Raw genomic sequence first — 13,802 nt, forward strand, 5'->3', positions numbered from 1 at the left:
AAAATAAATTATTTAATTTGTGTCTTGTTTTATTGTAGTTGTCCTTTAGTTTGTTACTTGCATCTAGGTTCTTATTATTAATAACAAAGATAAAATAACAAAAAATGACTATGTCATGATATAAATTTTTGTTATGAAATAAGATTTGGCTTTATCCTTTAAGGTAGTTGTTCACCATAATCCTGAGCAGTGGCACTTGCATGTGATTATTATTATTTTATTTATTTATTTATTTATTTATTTATAAGGGGGATGAAATGCTTTGTTTTAATAGATAAAATAACTATGATCTTCATTTGGATCTATTATTCAGTTACTTTTCCTGTTCTATTTTTTTCGTAGTATCGGTTCAGTAGTAGTATCGTGATATTTTAGTCAGGTATCGTATCGAAGTCAAAATTTTGGGATTGTGACTAGCATACAGGCATATCACTACTGCAGAGATGACGAGTCAGTGTCGCCAACTTCATCTCTTAAGCCGAAAACAAAGAAAGCACTAGTTCATCAATAAATTCTTAAAATGTTAATGCAGTCTCTTTGCTGTTTTTCTGCCAGTGTGCCGTGACAAGCTTTTCTGCTGCGCTTAAACACTATTAGGCTATGACAATTAAAGGCTCATTATTATTATATAATTATTTATTATTAAACGCGTGACTAATAGTCGACTAATGCTTAAAATGAATGACTACTAGTCGACCAGAAAATCTTTAGTTGAGTACAGCCCTACTTTTACCAATAATTTCTTCTTTTCTCATCTAACTACCTTCCTGGGCCTTGAATGTGTCTATGCAGGGTCAGAAAGCTCTCAGATTTCATCAAAAATATCTTAATCTGTGTTGGACGCAGGTTTTACAGGTTTGGAATGACGTGAGTGAGTCATTAACGACAGAATTTTAATTTTCGGCCAAACTATCCCTTTCACCTTCATATTCCATATGAATCTATGTATTTCAGACAGATGGACAACACAAAACAAAACAAAACAATAAATTATGTACTGAAAGCAGAAGCAGAGCTCACTTGAGTGGGCCGGAATAAATCTTCACCACTTCTGTTTCTCTGGGTTTTGATCTCAGCACCCAGGAATCAGAAACGGTATCTTTAAATATGGACTTGTTGTCCGGCGTGCCGTTACGGTTGATGATGTCATCTGTAAACAGTCCCTGTTGGCTGTAACTCTGTAGCTCGTAATCTTGCGGTTCATCTGGGATGTAGAATGCTCTGAGTGATGCTTCCTGTCAGGACAGGAAGTAGAAATCAGCATAACACTGGCAAATATGTTTGAGTGTTATTCAAGCATGAACTTCATAATAATTTTAAGGAATGCATTGTTAAAGTTTAACTTGGATGAAACCTGATTAAGTAAAAAACACCTTACCACTACTTCCTCATTCTTGATTATTCGAGGGATTGAGACCAAACGAAACTGATTCCGCTTAGCTGCGTCGTCGCCATCGAAAACCTTCAGCGTCTGTTTACCTGTTGGCCAAAAGAATAAAGATTAATTTGGGTGCGAGGGTGATTAACATTATTCATGACATCATTTCTTAGATTTGTACCTGTGTCAGGTGATCCCGTGGACTGAGTTTCCTTTGAAGTTACTGGACTCTGAGTATCGACATCACCCAGGTTATCTGGGAAAAAACACACTTCTCTATGACATGTGATCTTGTTATTTGATATTCAGAGATGAATATGACACTCTTAACAATGAATTAAGGGGCATTAAAGGTGCAGTTTCCCAACCATCTTATTTTCAAGGCTTACACATTTAATAGCAGAAAGCAGTAATTAAAACTGAATTATAGTGCTTATGTTCCGGGTTCAAAACACGTTCAATGCATCTGTGACAAGCTGTCAAGTACCAGAGGAATTACAACAATTACAACGCCTCACAGTTTGTAAAAACAAGTAAAATTCAAGCATTCAGTAATGCACTTCGAATGGAAATCTATAGGACACTGTTATGGGATATAAAACAACTATATATAAACACAACACAGACCAACTACCAATTACTGGTGTATCATATGACTAGACTGATAAACTATGCAAAGTTATTGCCAACATAACCACTGTAATTTTCATATATTATCCATGCAAGAACAGCAGTTCCATCACTAAAAGGAAGCCAACTTTTGTAGTGTATATAAAAATATTATATATATTACATACCTTACTATTCAAATGTTAGGAACCCTGGGTATTAAGACTTGTATAGCTTAACATAACATAAATTATGTCTCTAACTGAACTATGTAGTAGAAAACCCAATTTTGGGGAAGCCATTATTTTGATTACGTAGAACGGTTGCACTTGTGAAATACTGACACTGAGCAATGCTATTTTTTACTACGGAAAATAAAATACTAATATGATGACCACAGCTACTGAAAGAGCTTACAGGTGGCGATGGATATAAGTGTAAGCTTTAAACTAGGGCTGGTAACAGATGAAAATTTGTAATCTAAATAATTCTATGATATGGTGATTATTAATCTAATTAATCACTAATTAATCACACATCAAATTTGGCTGAGAAATTACTCTAAAAAGATAATTTAGTCGCTGTGTAAAGCATCAAACAGAGATTACAAAAAGTAGCTTCAGCAAGAAATATTTAGTTTGATTCAACAAAGTGTATTACATACACTCTTTTGGACCATGGGGGTGAGTAAACAATGACAAAAAATTTTGTTTTTGTGTGGGTGAACTATACGTTTATTAATTTTTATTATTACTACTACTATCGAAATATGAAATTATTTCTTTATTAAAATGATACTGGAGTGGTAAATGTCTTAATGATCAAGTCATTGAGTCATTTATTCATTCGATTCGTTCAAATAGCTGAATTATTCAGGAATGAACGTGCCTATGGCCAAAAAAAAACACTCTATGTAATATTGCTTAATTATATGACGTAAATATGAGACAAAAACTGAAACAGGGCGTTTTTGGCCCATATCTTTAATTTTTTAATTTTCACCGTAATTAATTAACCTAATTAACGCATTAAATTACCAGCCCTACTTTAAACCAAATGCTGTACCATCGATTTTCCCCACAAAGAGTCTAAACGCACCCGGATATCGAGTGAAATCCGTGCTGAGAAACTCCTTCAGTGGCTGCGGCGTCATGACCAGCATTGGCATGTTTACATTGTTTTAAGCTCTTTCAATAGCTGTGGTCTACTAAAATCCTCAAAGGCATCAGGGCTAAAGTGGAGAGAACACAGACACGAGTCATTAGGAAGTTTTATTCATCCACAGGCATCTTCCCATGCTTTTCTCCTTTTCTTATCACTAGGAAAAGCAGTCAAGACTTACATCACTTCTCTAGTTGCCCTTTGACTACACCAAAAGCCACACGTGGCAAAACACATAGTATTTTATTTTCCAAGTTGTGTATTCTGAGTTGTGTTGTGGTAAAGATAGCAACAGCCTATAGCTCACCAAGTGCAAACATTCAACGTAATCAAAATAATGTAATTTTTAAAATAACGTAAATCTTTCACAGGTTTTCTACTACATATTTTAGTAAGAGACATAATTTACATTAAGCTATATAAGTCTTAAAGGAGAAGTCCACTTCCAAAACAAAGATTCACATATAATGTACTCACCCCCTTGTCATCCAAGATGTTCATGTCTTTTTTTCAGTATACTTTTTAATGTCAAACGCTCGTCTTGTCTTACTCTGCCTGGACTGTTTTGTTCCAGTTCATGACAGTTAGGGTATGTCGAAAAACTCCCGTCTCATGTTCTCCCTCAACTTTGAAATCATCCTATATCGCTGTTCTACCTTTTTTGTTAAGGGTGTTTGATCTTCTTTTGCATGTTCACTTTGCAAAAACTGGGTCGGTACTTCTGCAGCGATGTAGGATGATTTTAAAATGATTTTTGAAGTTGACAGAGTTTTTCGACATACCCTAACTGTCTTGAGCCAAAATACACAGAGTTCAGGGAGAGCAAGACAAGACGAGCGTTCGACATTAAAAATATTTAAATTGTATTATTTAAATGAGAATAACCCTTTTTCCTCAGCTGGGATCATTTACAACTGCATTTGGGATCATTTGAAGCCGCATTTAAACTGCATTTTCGAAGTTCAAAATTGGGGCACCATATCAGTGCATTATATGGAGAAAAATGCTGAAATGTTTTCCTCAAAAAACATAATTTCTATGACCTAAGAAAGAAAGACATGAACATCTTGGTTGACAAGTGGGTGACACGTTCACATACATTATATGTGAATCTGTGAATCTTTGTTTTGGAAATGGACTTCTCCTTTAGTACCCAGGGTTCCTTTTAAAGTCAGTAAGATTTTTTGAAAGACTCTTTTTGAAAAACGTCTCAAGGCTGCATTTATTTGATCTGAACCTACATAAACAGCAATGCCACTACCAAGCTGAAGGCCCAAAAGGGTAGTAAGGATATCATTAAAGTAGTCTATGTGACATTATTGGTTCAACCGTAATGTTATGAAGCTATGAGTAAACTTTTGTGCAAAGAAAACAGAAATAATGACTTCATTCAACAATTTCTTCTCCTCCTTGTCAGTCTTCGACTCACACAAGTACCACAATGCATGTCATTCTGACATCTCTCTGAACGTCCAACATCCATAATTCTCTCTGTTGAATCTTCAGACTGTTTTATGTACAGCAAATGTCTTCCTCTGCTTGTAAACAAGGCAGGTTCTGCGTCAGAATGCTGACTCCTGCGTCAGCAGCACCACACGTGTGCATCGTGGTACTCTTGTGAACGTGCCAAGAAATTGTTGAATAAAGTCTTTATTTTTGTTTTTGATTTCTTTGCGCACAAAAAGCATTCTCGAACCTTCATAAAATTATGGTTGAGCCACTGATGTCACATGGACTATTTTATCGACGTCCTTCGTGTCAGTTGTGTTGCTGTCTATGCAAGGTCAGAAAGCTCTTGGATTTCATCAAAAATATCCTCATTTGTGTTCCAAAGATGAACGAAGGTCTTACGGGTTTGGAATGACATGAGACTCCATGAGATTTTTACACACTCCAAACCTATACTTTTTTTTTTTTAAGTGCATTACTATAAACACAATTTTATTTCAGAATTGTGCTGTGTCTGTGCTAATCAACAGCATGCCAACATGCTGTCCACAGAACTTGTAAACCTGAACATTCCTTTAAGCTTAAGGTGGCTGCTCAGATTTCAGTTTGAATGTAGATTGTCCAGTCATTACCCATCATCTCGCTGTGCTGGGAATTTTCTGAGATTCTGTAACAGTGCATTTTGCTGAAGTTCCGCGAGCAGATCCTCACGCAGCTAGGGTGAAGAATCATATTCCGCAACCGTCCCATGCTGCACTCTAGGGGGATGATTATGTAACATGACGCATGTGCCTGCAAACATATAAACACAGATAAGTGCTCGAGCCAAGAGATTACAAGCTGCAGTACAGCTTTAAGACAACTGCAGTTTTTCTAACAACGTCAACAGATGCTACGTTTATTTATTTAATATAAAGGGTGATTGTTCCTGTAGTACATGTGCTATTTTAACCAGACGTTAGGTGGTTTGATAAAGAGCACAATGGTCTACTATTCATGGACTGACATTTGCAGGGCTTTGACCAACAACCTTTTGGTTACCAGTACTGATCTTCAGCCATTAGACCCTAACTCGAATAAAAGTACAGCTACATTGTTTGTGTGTTTATAAGTCCTTATGTCTTCGTTCTCAAATCCCTCTAAATCCTAAAGGTTTGTGCTTTCAAAGTATTTGGGTTGCAAATAGCCGCATAAAAATATGTTCCCTGCAGTCTCTATCCTCGAAAAACCTTTTGCTCAGGCACTAGTGCTTACATCATCTACTAACCTACATAAAAACTTGAGTGCTGGGGAGGGGATAAAATGCATGGTAGTGTCTGATAGTTGGAGTGCAGTAGAGTAGAGCTTTTTATCACCCAGAGCTAAATAATACATAATGCGGGAAAAAAAGTGGAGAGTGAATCAGTGGAACGCCATGCTGACATAATGGATCCAAAACCTGCCTCACTGCCTACTTATGCAGGTGACTTCTAAGTTACCATCCTTAGTGAAATGGAAAAGCGAATGATTTGGAACACAGTCATACAATTAATGACAAAAATGTAGAATGTAAAATGAACGTGTTGACAACTGATTTGGGAATTGGCATCACATGTACAAACAAAATACACCCGTTGAAATTTTGAGGCCAGTAAATGATTTTTTTTTAAGAAATTATAACTTCATTTAGCAAGGAAGCAAAAACATGATCTAAAGTTACAGTAAAATACATGTATAATGTTACAAAGGATTCCTATTTCAAATAAAAGCTGTTATTTTGAACTTCCTATTTACGAGAGTCCTGACATTCAGGAACATTTCCACAAAAACAAATGTTTTCAACATTGACAATAAGAATAATAATAATGGCTCATGTGACACTGAAGACTGGAGTACTGACTACTAACAATTCAGATCCCTATCGCAGGATTCAAGTACATTTTTAAACATATTAAAATAAAAAAATAAAAAACTCCTTTTAAATTTTTCATTTCCATCTCGCAGTTCTGACTTTTTTTTTTTAAAAGAATTGCACCAAATAAACTTGCAATTCTGATTTTTTTTTTCTTCAGAATTATTAGTTTATATCTTGCAGTTGTGATTTTTTTTCTCAGAATTGCTTGTTTATATCTTGCAATTCTGACTTAAACACACAACTGTGAGTTTTTCATTCAGAATTGTGCGATATAAACAACAATTCTGAGGACATTATCTTTTTTCCCCTCAGAATTGGACTTTTATTCGCAACTGTGAAATTATATCTCGCAATTTTTTTTATAATTGCAAGAAAAGCGAGAAAAAAGTCAGAATTGCGAGATACAAACTCACATTTGCGAGAAATAAGTCAGAATTGCAAGACTTTTTCTTATGAGTTTTTATCTCGCAATTCTGAGAAAAACAGTGTGAATTGTGATTTTTATGTCTGATCTTAAACTTTCAGCTACAAGTTTTTATGTCAGAATTGCGAGATATAACTTAATAATTGCGTAAACATATCAGTCTTTTTTCCCCTCACTTAATAACTCACAACTGCAAGGTTATATCCACAATTCTGAGAAAAAAATAGCAAGAATTGCAAGAAAAAAAAAAGTCAGAATTGTAAGATATAAACTCACAAATGCCAGAAAAAAAAAGCAAGAATTGCAAGATACAAAGAAAAAAATGCCAGAATCGCAAGATACAAACACACAACTGCAAGAAAAACAGTCAGAATTGAGACATAAACTTGCAATTGTGAGAAAAAAAAGTCAGAATTGCAAGATACAAACTCACATTTGTGAGAAAAGTCATAATTGAGAGATAAAAACTGACTTTGATGAGTTTGTTTCACGCAGTTCTGAAAAAAAAAGTCAGAAGTTTATATCTTGCAATTCCTTTTTTAAAAAACTTTTTTACTCTTTATTCAGTGGCAGAAACGGTTTCCACGTTTTTTTTGCTAAAATAGAATAGCAGGATATAAACTCACAATTCTGAGAAAAAAAGTCAGAAATGTAAATTTAAATCTCGCACTTCAAAGTTTTTTTCCTCGCAATTGCGAGTCTGTATCACACAATACTGACTTTATAACTTGCAACTTCAAGGTTGTATCTCACAAAATTCAGAATTACAAGATAAAATTTAGTGGAGGAAATGGGCTTCCATACATAAGACTTCGTTCAAAAAACAAAAGAATCTTACCAAGATTCTTATGTACATTCATGTACATATGTTCAACCATTATTATGTACATTCATGTTCAACCAACTTGGAATTTTATTATTTTTTTCATTTCAGGTCATATTAATGTTTCTGGAAATTGATAAGAGTTAATATGGCCACTACCTACATTGAAACCAAAAAACTCGGCCCCCTGTATTCAACTCTCACCAAGTACAGTTTTGTGAGTGCTGACAGGAGCTGCATCCTACATTGCACCTATTAAATAATAGATTGATTCATTATGAGACACAACAGCCTGAAAGCCCACTCACCTTCATTCTTATAACTAAATAATGAAGCCGTTTGTGTGATTAATCCAGCTGACAACAGGCACACTGGAAACACTGAAGACAAGTACAGGTTGGGTGCACTGTAACCACACACTTACCGTAATGCCACACCACTCGCATCTCACGCCAGCCAGGACGTCCGAAGAACTGCAGGTGCGACGACAGACCTCACAGCGGGCACCTGAGGACATGTTCCCCTCTCGCCAGTGGTGCTGGTACGTGTCCTATCAAAACAGGAGGATATGATGAGTTAGGAGAAACCATGTGGCCAATAAAACAATCTAGAGCAATAATAAAGCTAGGGAATGTGATTTACCCACGACAGGCTCTTGGATCAACATCCGTGTTACGCATTAGGCTGGGGTTAAACAACATTCTTATCAACCTATCATTTCCGCTTCAATTGTAGGAGAAGGATAAAGATTGATCTATAACTAGAAATGATCCAGTTATATAATTCTATTTATAAGTAAGTAAATCTAATTATAAGTAAGACAAGATCACGTTCTAATAAGGTCAATTATCTTGAGTGCTAGGGAACAATCTCAGTCTTCAAACGTATTGTTTGACTAATCTCGTATCTTTTTTCTCCCAGGCCAAAGACAAAAATATTCACATTTAGAAATTAAGGACATTTGGAAACGTAGATATTTATACTTTTCACCGCCTGTGCAAAAATGCAGCTGCATTAGCAAAATTTTGGATAAAAAAAGTCCACAGTCTATAGAGGGTATGCACGTGACGTCATCGTCAGCTGGACTGAGTGGCAAAAAGACTGAGTGGCAGCATTGGTTTCAACGTGAATGCTGCGACAGAACACACAAAACACCTCTAAAACCAGAACGAGCTTTGTGACTGACTGTACAAAGAGATTTGACAAGAAACCTAAGGTATATTTTACAGACTGCTGAAAGCTACTGAAAAGAGAAGAAAATTAATCGCCGCAATTCAAAGAAACAAATGGTCTCCAGGCAGCGAAACACAAATTTGCAGTTATAATTTCATGTTAATATGTCGAATTGTGCAGTAAAATCATATCCTATATATTGTATTATAGTATATCGTATTGACAAGTCATCAACTAAATATTTACCATCTTAAATTCTGCATAACTGGATGTTTTTAAATAAACACTGACAAAAACTACATACGTTTTTCAACTGGACGATATGACGATATAAATAACATTGATATAAGTGATCACCGGGTTTTATACCAACCTATTTTGTATTTACAAAAATGGGTTCACAGGCTTTATTTATTTTCCCCGGCGTCAAAATTAGACACATAAGTGTTGGCTGTAGTTAATCCTGGCTGTATCAATATCCATTGACCACTGGATATTTGTTAAGTTGTTAGGAAAATTATATCAAGTTCAGCAACCTTTATCGTTTGTTTTACTCGCGTTTTCGCATCTTCCCTATTAAACCCATTTACGCTGGCTCTCTGCCACTCAGTCTGGCTGAGGGGGCATGTCCAGGCGGGAAAGTGACGTCAATGCATACCCTCTATTGTCACTAGTGTAGCAATTCATGAAGCAATGCTCACACAGAAGTCACTTTAAGCAGCTTTCTGTTGGTTAACATGACAAATTCACATGAAAAACTAGAACATGAGTAGGGCTGCAACGATTCCTCGATTCTATTCAAGTATTCCATTCCGTGTTCAGTAATCGGCAAAATACCGGAAGTGACGCATTCCGTATATTATAGCCATTTAAAAATAATAATAAAGCTGGAATATCGAATTGATTATAGTTAAAGGCAAGAGTTTATTTGTGGAGAATTGGTTGGATCACAGGTTAATGTACTTGAGTGATTTATTTGATTCATCTTTAAGAATTTACTCTTATGATTCTTTTCTGTCTAAGTTTAATGTTCCAATAAAATTTTAAGAGTTTTCTGTAGTAATCAAAGCTATTCCCTCTGGGCTTATTAATTTAATGTGCAGCCACTTGACTTATTATAAAGTTGACAATAAAGATTGTAATTTCCTTATAAATGGTAAAAATGTATTTGATAAAACAAAGACATAAGACTAGTTTTTAATGAAAAAAAGAGAGTTATGCCAAGAGGAAATTTTTTTTGGAATTCCAACCTTAGGATGTTAATTGGAGAAAAGCATGGCTGCTTCCTTGTAAGTTTTGTATTTCAAATAAGGTAAGAGAAATTCACCTGAAGATTTTACACAAAATATACCCAACCAATATGTTGCTCTCTAACTTTATGGATATTGGGAAACAATGTTCTTTTTGTAACAGCTGTGAGGAATCTTTATGTCATTTGTTTGTTGATTGTCAGAATGTACAATCCTTTTGGAAAGACTGTTTTTCTGCTTTTTCAGTTAAAATTAATCTAATGATAACACTGAATGTGAAATAAATTATTTGTTATTATGAAAATGATGATAAAAAAATATTCAAAATTTTGTCAATTTTATCATCCTGAATGGCAAATTTTTCATTCATAAATGTAGATTGTCAAAATCTCCTCCTTTATACAAGGTTTTCTCTAACAAACTCACCTTTTTAATGAAGTCTCTTAAAATTGTGAAAAATGTAAAAGCTATGTCTATTGTAAGTTATTACGAATCTGTATTTGCCATCCTGTGAATGTCTTCCTTTTTGTTTTTGGTTTTTTTATTTTTTTGTTTTTGTTCTTTAAACATCTTTGGAGCTTCAGTTTTTTGATGCCTGTTTTTCTGTAATAATGTTGTTTACATGTTCTTCAATAAAAAAAAATAAAAAAATAATAATAATAATAATAAAGCATATATGCTATTAAGAATTCACAAACGATCCAATTAAATAAATATATGCGATGCATGTTTAATATATGCGCTTTAATTCATATTTTATTATGGGTGTAGGTTACATATGTGCATCTCAGAGCGCCTTTGTTCACAGTAAATGCTGCTATACAAACTGTTATCATTTACATGTGTGGAGCATCTCAAACTCCATCTTTGCATGTTGTTTTGAGTTTGGGTTCATCTGGGTATACATCTGGGTATTTGTTCATCTTTAGAACACAAATTAAGATATTTTTGATAAAATCTAAAAGCTTTCTGTCCCTGCATTGACAGCAACGGTACTACAATGTTCAAGTCTTTATTTTTGTTTTTTTGTTTTTTGTGCAAAAAATATCTTAATTTGTGTTCTGAAGATGAACGAAGGTCTTACAGGTTCAGAACGACATGATGGTGAGTAATTAATGACAGAATTTTCATTTTTGGATGAACTATGCCTTCATATTTATACATTAAAAACAAGTGGAGGTCAACCATGGTTTTAATCTCTGATCTACTGTTGAGTTAGATACGTCAGTAGATGGTGCAGTCCTGTTTCTCATACTCACAATGTCTTGCCCTCCATCTTGGTGGCAGAAACGACAGTCGCTGACACTGAACGGGGCACAGTCACTGTGCACGTGTAGCTCACACACTGAAAGACATGTGAGGTGAGGTTACTGAAAGAACATGAATTGTCTTTATGTGATTTATCCACTAAGCAAACATCATTTGCTTGCAAATTCATTTTTATTGTGGAAATACGATGAACTAGTACTGCCTGTGAGCTGTTACAGATCTGACAGAGGAAAAAAAAGCCACTCAACTCATGTTACGGTAACAAATGTTTGAGTGGGTGTGGGAATTAAAGACCGACTTTTCTTCTGAGCTTCATTTGTGCCTTTTGTAGGCATAGAGAGAGGAAGAGAAATAGAAAAGGAGAGAGTTGAAGTGCAATGTTTTTCTTTTCAGCTCGCTTCTTAGAATTCAGCCCACTGCAAAAGGCCATTCTGCCATTTCCATGGCAACAGCAGCTTTCCAAAAAGGGACGACCAGCACAGACAAATGAGCAATAACAGAATTTTTTAAAAAAAGAAAGAGGGTTTGGGGAAACAGGAAAAACAAAAAAGGTTTTAGAGGAGACACTGAGAGAGTCTGATTATTAAAATAAGGAGGGAAGGTTGTTGAGCACAGAAGACAACCACAACCCTGTGGAAAATGAAATTAAATGCTTTAATCCGCCTACTTTCGTCCATTAAGCTTGTTTAAGCTTGTTTTGCTGGCCTGGCTGAACTGGTTTAGTTGGTCAGTCAGACTGACCAGCTGATAAGTGTGCAAAACGCCTCAAAAACCAGAAGAACAAACCAGCCTGAACAGCAAAGCATCTTAAAGTGTATCAGGAAATAATGCGTACAAGGAAAAAGAAAAATCTAACCAACAGCAACTTACAGACTTACTGTAAATAGTCCACACCTACACCTTTCTAGCAACTTTGGTTATTTTGCCAAAAGACCAAATTTTAAGTTGAGACTGTAATTTAACTTAATAACTTTTCCACCCACAACATTTACTCACTCATGTTGTTCCAAACTCTTCTATTTTAATATATTCTGAAGAATGCTTGTTTTAGTTTACTTCTATGGTACAGAAAAAAAAAACCCAACAACACTGACACATTTCTCAAAATATCTTCTTTTATGTTTCATAGAAAAAAAGATTGTCATACAGGTTTGGAACAACATGAGGGAGAGTAAATCATGACCGAATTAAAATATTTGTGTGAACTATCCCTGTAAGACTAAATGTAAATGACTTCTGTTATGATTGACTAATTTGCATTTGAAATGCATTAATCCTGACAGAAAAAAATGTTCAGAATTGTTTATTTGGACAAGTTGTTTGGTATTCAGTTTGTGGCAAAGTATGTCAGTGTGTATGACATTGGCCTTAAAGGGGTAGTTCACCGAAAAATAAAAATTTTGCCATTAATCACCACCCTCATGTCGTTCCAAACCTGTAAAACCTTCGTTTATCTTCAGAACACAAATTAAGATATTTTTGATGAAATCCATGAGCTTTCAGACCCTCCATAGACAACAAAAAGCATTCTCATAGCATCATAAAATTATGGTTGAAGTCACATGGACTATTTTAATCATGTCATTACTACTTTTCAGGGCCTTGAACGTGGTAGTTGCATTGCTGTCTATGCAGGGTCAGAAAGATCTCAGATGTCATCAAAAATACCTTAATTTGTGTTCCAAAGATGAATGAAGGTTTTACAGGTTTGGAACGACATGAGGGTAAGTAATTAATGACAGAATTTTAATTTTGGGTGAACTATCCCTTTAAATTAGGTGACTGGAATGATTACTAGGGCAAATACATTCTGATACCATCATACTGTTAAAAAAATAAATAAAAATACACTCAGCAGTACAACACCTTCCTTCACACACACCTTCACAGCGCAGAGCCAAACTGCCTTCCAGATGCTTCCGGCAAACACAGCAGAACCTCTTCTTCTGACCGGCGGGACCAAAGCAGTGCGCTACAGGAACCTGAGCCACAAACAAGGAGAGGAATGATTAAAATCTGGGACTTGTGTTTCCTTCAAGTGCAGCTCGTACCTCCAAGTCAGGCGTTCGTTATTAAAACAGGTCATGCATTCAAGTCAAAATCATAACATGGAAGTAGCATATTATTCACAGTATCATAATTTTGTTTTGTTTTCGGCTGCTAAACATCTGAATCCTAAAAGAAAAATTAATTTCTTCACTGACGTATACATGGCATCACAGCTGTATGTAAAGCAAACCGTGAATATTGAGTGATTAACACCATTCAGGAAAGACTTCACCAATTTGTTTTCTATATACATAATTGATATATCTACAGTGCCTTGCGAAAGTATTCATACCCTTTAAAAAAAATTCTAATGCTGTTACAGG

At 35.2% G+C, this 13,802-nt stretch overlaps 1 protein-coding gene across 2 annotated transcripts in view; it reads right to left on the reverse strand.

Moving 5' to 3' along the window:
* LOC127176007 (diacylglycerol kinase theta) overlaps window positions 1–13,802 on the reverse strand; it is a 51,583-nt gene that overhangs the window by 15,023 nt on the left and 22,758 nt on the right. For both annotated transcript variants that reach the window (XM_051127409.1, XM_051127408.1), the window contains exons 3-9: window positions 13,313–13,412; window positions 11,421–11,506; window positions 8,163–8,288; window positions 5,230–5,389; window positions 1,560–1,634; window positions 1,379–1,479; window positions 1,021–1,235 (exon numbers count right to left, since the gene is read on the reverse strand). In XM_051127409.1, the coding sequence (XP_050983366.1) occupies window positions 1,021–1,235; window positions 1,379–1,479; window positions 1,560–1,634; window positions 5,230–5,389; window positions 8,163–8,288; window positions 11,421–11,506; window positions 13,313–13,412 (863 nt within the window). The remainder of the gene's footprint in view (window positions 1–1,020; window positions 1,236–1,378; window positions 1,480–1,559; window positions 1,635–5,229; window positions 5,390–8,162; window positions 8,289–11,420; window positions 11,507–13,312; window positions 13,413–13,802) is intronic.

This window comes from Labeo rohita, chromosome 14 (genome assembly GCF_022985175.1).
Source record: "Labeo rohita strain BAU-BD-2019 chromosome 14, IGBB_LRoh.1.0, whole genome shotgun sequence".
Lineage (NCBI taxonomy): Eukaryota > Metazoa > Chordata > Actinopteri > Cypriniformes > Cyprinidae > Labeo > Labeo rohita.